General features: G+C 45.5%; 1 protein-coding gene across 1 annotated transcript; it reads left to right on the top strand.

Annotated features, from left to right (window-relative positions):
• The first annotated feature begins 261 nt into the window (after positions 1-261).
• On the top strand, positions 262-7,312 carry LOC144146931 (uncharacterized). The gene is made up of 3 exons (XM_077678891.1): positions 262-386; positions 729-793; positions 5,866-7,312. The coding sequence occupies exons 2-3, from the start codon at positions 739-741 to the stop codon at positions 6,972-6,974; spliced, it is 1,164 nt and encodes a 387-aa protein (XP_077535017.1). The 5' UTR covers positions 262-386; positions 729-738; the 3' UTR covers positions 6,975-7,312.
• Positions 7,313-7,553: the final 241 nt, after the last annotated feature.

Raw genomic sequence — 7,553 nt, 5'->3', positions numbered from 1 at the left:
CCTGCCAGCTGTTGCGCATTCCGAACGCCTTTGACACTGGGTAGCCAGCAAATACTACACAACTGTCGCCTACCGCCCAAGGCAGGGAACCAATGTTGTTGTTTACTGCGCACTGGGAAACATTTGCCATTGTGCTCGACAAGCTTGCTTCCTGTAAACCATCACAAACATACACCATGAGCTTACGGCTGCTTCCGGTTCAAGGAAGCAGTTGTGTCGCATTTGACATGCCAGGTACGCCTTTAAAAAGGGCTGCAGGCCTCTACACTCACCCGAACCCTTTGCCGACGTTCAAACATCGCCAAGCTTGCAGGACACTCTGCACTCAGTCAATGATACGGACACGCAGTGAAACGGAACCTCTGCAGAACGCCATTCTACTAGACGTAAGCGAGAAAATGCATTTGAAATCTTTTTCTATCTTCACTTCCTCTAGAGCTAGAAGAAAAACTTTGTGTAGATTGTGATGTCTAAGTTATTCTATGTTTGCTGCGTGCCTTCTGTATAGATATACGAAAATATTTACGCTCTAGGTAATGCACATTTGGGGGTATCTTGCAAGCACTAGCACGAAATTCGTGCATTTTGTGCGAGAATCAACCCGAAAGGACTGCAATAGGTATTTCGGAATTAGATTACGCAGTGAAGCCTTAGAGCCCTCAGGTGATATTGCGTAGAAAGACGTGCTATACGCACTAACAGTTGTAACATGATTTTGCTGCTTTCAGATTCGTAGCCATGATTTTATGGCACATACTCCTCACGACGGCCTCAACAGCCCTTTTTGTTTCTGGTAAATAAAACGTTCTGGTAAATGCTCTAAAAAACCGGGGCTTCTCTACTATCGCTGATTTCTCCAGGTGGGAGCAGCCGCAGTAGCAGAGCTATTGAAAGGGTAAGACCATCGCATCGTTGTTGCGCGACATAGACGTCGATCTGTGTGCATGTTAATTGCAAATATCCCACTAGTTGTTAAATAAAAAAAATGGCTATTGGCTTCGGTCTAACCCGCTATTCATCCACATACGTTGCAATAATAGTGTTTGTTACAAAATTAGCCTACAGTTTTTGATAGAAGTTTCTCTCCGATTAGGAAGGCAGCGGCGTACACCATCATGGCAGCAAAATGTGGCTAAGCCAATGGACCCTTTATTGATGGTTCAGAGAATGATAGGAAGCACGAAATTAAGACTACAATCAGAACAGAGCACTCGAGATGAGACACTTGCATTTTTTCCCCCTGGCGCGTCTGTATATGGCTCGCATTCTGATACTAAATTGAGCTATTTTGCTGAAAGCATTTTACTCAAAACATCATTGCGAATAAAGACTTCAACTAAACAGCTCCTCTTGGTTGAGTGACACTACTAAACTAATTTCATTATTGCTGGAACAGAGGAAAACTAAAATAACACCTCACGTACACAAGCGGTGATTAGTACGTTATACGCGCATTATAGATTTCAATAGAAAGGCAAACGCACACACACACACACACACACACACACACACACACACACACACACACACACACACACACACACACACACACACACACACACACACACACACCAAATTCACGCACACGCACAGTTATCCACACACACGAACTCACACACGCACACCAACAAACAAACAATCACACACACGTACAGCAACACGCACACACAAAATGTGGCAAGCGGCACTGGGCTGCCCACCGCAATGGCGTTTGTCGTTTTATGGGGGTCATGTTACGTGTGGACACTTCTGAATGCATCCCGCCCTTATTACACATGTGGCAAGTTGATACACGGTACTTTTGCGGAAAACAGCGCAGACGACAGGACAAGGACGCTTTATTCCCGTCGCAAAAAAGCGCAATAGGTTTTTCGTACAGCGCCTGTTTTGTGTGGTTTCCTTACTTTGTCCCGTCGTCCGCGCTTATAAATAATTTAGATCTATACAACTTACCGGTGCATCTTACCGGTGCTTACCTACGGGGCAGAAACTTGGAGGCTCACTAAGAGGGTTCAACTTAAATTGAGAACGACTCAGCGGGCAATGGAGCGAAAAATGATAGGTGTAACATTAAGGGACAAGAAGAGAGCAGAGTGGGTTAGGGAGCAAACTGGTGTTAAAGACATATTAGCAGAAATTAGGAAGAAGAAGTGGACGTGGGCAGGGCATGTAATGCGAAGGCAAGATAACCGCTGGTCATTAAGGGTAACAGAGTGGATCCCTAGAGAAGGCAAGCGTTGCAGGGAGCGGCAGAAAGTTAGATGGGTAGATGTGATCAAGAAGGTTGCGGGGATAAATTGGTCACAGTTGGCACAGGACCGAGATAATTGGAGAATATTGGGAGAGGCCTTTGCCCTGCAGTGGGCGTAGATAGGCTGGTGATGATGATGATGATACAACTGACCAGCTATACATGATAACCGCAGCGTATTGCAGCAATGCAGGCAGGACGATAGCCCTCGCACCGTCATTGGCAACGTCCTAGAACCTTCCAACTTTTAGGAACTCCAGAGGAAACAGTTGCGCTAGTTGATGCATAGCTGAGTCTGGGTGGAGTGTTGCGTTATATGGCTGCCGAGAGATGATCTAGAAGAATGCATACCGCAATTTGCCTTAGACTGACCTGTGAACGGAAGTTGTTTCAAACACCCTTAAGTTTCGGAACGTTTTTCCGCCGTGAATTTTTTCATCCTATTTTAACCAGCAAAAGTGCTGGAGAATTGGCTCGCCCTGGCGCGCAGGCCACTAAAACTCGGCCAAGCAAGCTCGTTAAACGTTGTCATGCTCACACGAGGTAGGAGGCGGAAGGGCACGCCGGTATGGTGACACGCTACCGTGAGAACGCTTGCAAAAACATTTTCCTGTGTTTTGCGACGGATGGTCTCTCTGCTTGGTAAACACCTGTGGGATGGAGGTCAGAGTGGCCGCGAAGCTAACTTGGCCTGCATGAGACGAACCTTCTTTCCGGGCTTGCTTCCCAAACAAGGATAGTATTGTAACACTTTTATTGACAGGCAGAGAAGGTGAGTACGAGGAGGAAAGTACGCTTCTTTAATAATGAAAGTGTTGCAGAAGAGGAGGGACTAGAGTTGACCGCAGATTCTGTCAATGCTTGGCCACTTTCGTTGGAAAGTAACTCTTCTTTAGCAGTGAAAATTTGACCATTGAAGTATTGTCTACTGGAGTGTTTACGGCTGCTCGAAAAGATGATGTCCGGTATGACCAATGTCACGAAGTCAAAGGGTAATCACAAAGTATGGGGTTGAGGCAGCATATGACATTCTGTAGTGAAACGCACTTTCAGGGCGAATGTTTCGTGAAGCTCGCTTTCGCAGAAACGGGGAGAGTGGTTTTTCAAGGGACATTTACGTTGAGGTTCTTAAGCAAGACATTGCCTGCTTACACTTAACAGAGATGTCGCTAAGTAACATTCTGCAGGTGCGTTGATGTAGCTTTCGTTATTGGTGCATTTATGACTGGTTTATTTCACTACAGTAGAGCCTGGCTTTGCAGTTGCCGTACGGGGAATCCGCTGAGGGCGAATGTGTATAGTGTCCGGTGCCAGAGAAGGACACCCGTTATTATCTTTGCAAGCTGCCCCCTGGTCGGCAAATCAATCAATGCTAACAAATACGCCGTCACGATGAAGTATCGCCATGTAGGAGAATGTGGTGAGCGTTTTGCTTCATAGATAACGGGAGTCAGAGCTCCTAAATTATACTGGGAATAAGCGCGAAGACGACGACACGTAGAGAAGAACACGCAGGACGGCGCACTGCATTATTCTCTTCTCTACATGTCGTCTTTTTCGCGCTTACTCTCAGAATGTATCACCAACTCGCCCGACTTTAAATTGTGCTGAACCTCCTAAATTTTGTGAAAGGTGTCTGTAATGCCTACATATGAGATTAGGGCATCTGTGATGCATCAGGGCTGATGGATCACAGTTGATGCATCTTCCACACAGAGTTGAAACAGATATTTTACCGGCCATGGAAATATCATCTAAGGACCGTATGGAAATTATATGTTTCACTAGTAGTTCAGAAAACGTTTTTGGTCTAAATAGCTTTAGGGCGTGTGAGCTCATTCCTTTTCTACACCTGTGAAATTTCAAAAACAGCAAAGGTCCCTAAAGAGAAAATTATAAATAAAACAAATATGGGAGAAGCCTAATGGGAAAGCGCCAAATGCGAGGCAATTGCATGCAAGAAACGAACGCTACGTTTTCATACGTAGCCGTACTCAGGAAAATTATGACACAGCTTGCAGCGTACCAAAAATGATACACTGCATATGCGTGGAAAATATATTAACGCTTAAAGACATGACAGTTCGCAATCGCAAAACTGCAATTCTACGACAGAGCACCTAACTCATCGCATAGTGCAACTAGACTTAGAAGAAAATATGTCATAACTTTTTTACTTCAAGTTCTCGAAAATTGTAAATCGGAATGCGAAATAAGTTTGGCATGAACGCTGATGGCACCAGATGAATTGGAGCTACAAAGCCGCAATATAGGTTCCGTTAACTAAAAAGGCTGCTTTACTACTTATAAACTGATAAAAAAAATTCACAAAAAACGTAAGACATTTCATTTCGATATTCTGTAAAGCAGATGTAGCAGTAGCGACTCAAGCCATTTTCTGGTTGGCTACGCAGGCTACACCGGATTTTATTTGTGAGATTGGTTGCCAGCGAGCAAAGCCACCGCAAAAAAAGCCATGTTACGCGATTGGAATTGGGCCTCTGCTTCGTTTTGACGGTGTCGCTTGAATGAAAGCGTGTAATGAACACACCGATTACTATGTTTTGAGGTTATGTTTCTCGTTTCATCACTGCTGACGTGGAGCAGGGCGAAATTTAAGCGTTTCACTACTTTTTTTAATTTTTGAGCTCAAAAACTCATTTTAGGGTTTTACAGGAGCTTACTGAGTTAGCGAAAGCTGGGTCTTTCTACCAACTAGCAACAGCTTGAACTGGGCCAGTTGGTTCGACATGATCACAGAGTTTAAAGGCGCAAGAAAAACGCGGACACCAGAAGAGAAAACAAGCTAGACAAACGAAGCGCTTTTCCGTTTGTTTTGCTTGTTTTCTCTTCTAGTGTTCGCATTTTTCTTGCGCCTTTAAACGCTGTGATCTGTAATACACAAACCTTTATTTTGTGTTCATGGCGTCTGTGGTCGTCGACCTTTGGAAATTGTGGCTGTGGTAAAGTATTCGAAATAACTCTACTTTATCGTTCCTGTTTCGCGAAATTGAGGATGAGTGTAACTATGTTCCCCTACAAGCTCACGGAAACAGCAATGTCAGGAGAGGAGCGCATGCCTTTTGCCGGTTATCCATGGTTGGGGTTACTTAGAACTTCATAAAGAAACAGCAATAACAATATAATTTGCAGCAGCGCGTAGTGGAAACAGCTGAGCACTGCCAGAGTGCACAGAACAACAAGTACAGGCGAAGGGAAGACGGAACACACCCGCGCTGATAACGGAATTAAAACCAAATATATCTGAAACCAACTTGCTCAAGCATAAACATTACAAGGTGTCGAGACGGAGCTCGAATTGCTGTTGAAATATAGATACAGCATTGTGAAGACCAGAAAATTAAAAATAGAAATATGTAAAATAAGGTGTGAACAAAACTCAGGAATAGAAGGAAAAGTCAAATTCCTACTGCCTGTTTTAGACTAAACGGATAAGCATTTGTTGTTGTGAAATTTAGTTCTCACAAATATTGTTTAAAATTAAAAAAAAGTTGAACGATAGTGCATCGTTGAATTAATTTGTTTATAGATTTGGAGCTAACATTGCATGAAAAAGTTTTGTTCTCTTCTGAAATATCATTTTTTTTTCACAGGTCATTCGGTCCACAGAAGCAGACGTGAAGAGTCTGAGCGCCGTCAATGGCAATTGGATATAGAACGCCTTCAGTCGCCCATGCAACAGTGGTTTCAGAATGCCTTCAATGAAAATCAACTTCGTCGGATGATGAACCCCTTCGAAGGAGTATTTAACATAAGTTCGATGATGGACATGCTGCGTGGTACACTGCCGCCTAGAGGGTCTCAAGGCATATTATCTGCCACAGTACAGCGATCCGCGCAGCGTGAGAGCAGCCCTTTGAATTACTCAGGCCGGAGAATATCGATTGAGGGCTCACCTGGCGACAACCGTGCTTCTTTACCTCCACCACCCGGTGAAGCATCCGTCAGTCAGTCACGCTATCTTGCTCATTTGGCGGCGCAGTTCGCTACAGACCAAGGTACGCGGGATTCCCAATACCATTCTGGGCCGTCTCCACCCATCCGAGACATACCCGGTTTATTTCAAAACAGCCCCGGTGGAACAGGGAGGCCGAGACGTGGCCGACAGCAACCAAGTTGGCTTCTTCCAGGACAGAGAGGGCAATCTGATTTCTCATCTGAAGAGTCTCGAGAGTCACGCGAAGATTTTCTTCCGGGTGGGGATCAAGCCAGGCCTGGTGGCTCACCTAGGCGAAGGGTGCTCGGGTGGGATAGAGGTAGCTGGAATCGGCGTTTTCTTGGTCCGTTTCTACCCGGCCTGATCTCATCGGAGGAGTCTCAGCCTGGCCAAGATAGGAATAGTTCCAAACGTGGTGGACGTGGTCGGCCGTTTCCACGTGGCTTCAGTCCATTCCCCCCGTTTTCGCGCTCTCCAGGGACACCAGGACAACAAGACCAGGACTCACCAGCAACGGTCCCTCCAGGCCTTGGGGAATACAGCCCTGAAGATTTCTTTGGCCAGAGACGCGTGAACAAAACCCCACTTGACCAGACTTCAGATTGGGAAAGGTTTCCGGGCCAGCGTCCACGAGATCAAGGACCACCTGGTCAATCACGGAGCCGTCAAGGCCGTGCTACGTCTAGCCGTTCCGAAGCCGGAACTTCACCATGGCAGATTTCAGCGGTCGAAAGTTTTCGGGGCCACATTCAACCTGCAGGGTAGCCGTCAGAAGAGCCATCGCCAGGTCAGGGTCCCTCCGGAAATTCAGAAAGTGAGCAAGGTTCATTGCGTCAGCCATTACCCGGCCGGAATTCAATGAATCAATTTCCATCGGGCTAACGCGAAACAAGCCAAAGCAGGAAAAGTCAGCAAGAAGCCTGCTAACCAGCCATTTCTGGTGGATGTTATCCAAGACAAAACTAAGTGCTAACAGAAAAGACCGGTGGTTAAAATTAGTTTTTTCCCCGGGAGTTTCCAGGGAACAGACGTTGGCCCCGTGCAGCTTTTTGCAAGGAGTGTATTTCTGCGCAATAAAATTCCATTGTTTGCTAAGGATAAACTTCGGGCTCGTATATTGTTTTACTGTCTTAATTACGAATGGATCCCTACGCTACTTCCTCTCCCTGGAAATTGGTCCGCTGTTGTGCCCTGCGCCGACTGCTCTCAGCCTATACATATACATAGAAGTATAAGGCTGTATTTTTGTTGTTTAACATAGTTGTAAAATAGACACCTATGGACTGACAATAGGAAACAAAGGGAACATTCAAGGATTCTGAAGAATGCAGGAGCTGGGTATTC

The sequence above is a fragment of the Haemaphysalis longicornis genome, unplaced genomic scaffold (genome assembly GCF_048455015.1).
Source record: "Haemaphysalis longicornis isolate Haplotype H1 unplaced genomic scaffold, Haemaphysalis longicornis Haplotype H1 scaffold_7, whole genome shotgun sequence".
In the NCBI taxonomy this organism is placed as follows: domain Eukaryota; kingdom Metazoa; phylum Arthropoda; class Arachnida; order Ixodida; family Ixodidae; genus Haemaphysalis; species Haemaphysalis longicornis.
The sequence above is the reverse complement of the archived record's forward strand: the minus strand, read 5'-3'. Positions and strand labels throughout refer to the sequence as shown.

Coding starts and splice junctions, on each gene's coding strand:
- LOC144146931 (XM_077678891.1), top strand. CDS start 739: ATGATTTTATGGCACATACTCCTCACGACGGCCTCAACAGCCCTTTTT. Junction 794..5,865: donor AACAGCCCTTTTTGTTTCTG/GTAAATAAAACG, acceptor TTTTTTTCACAG/GTCATTCGGTCCACAGAAGC.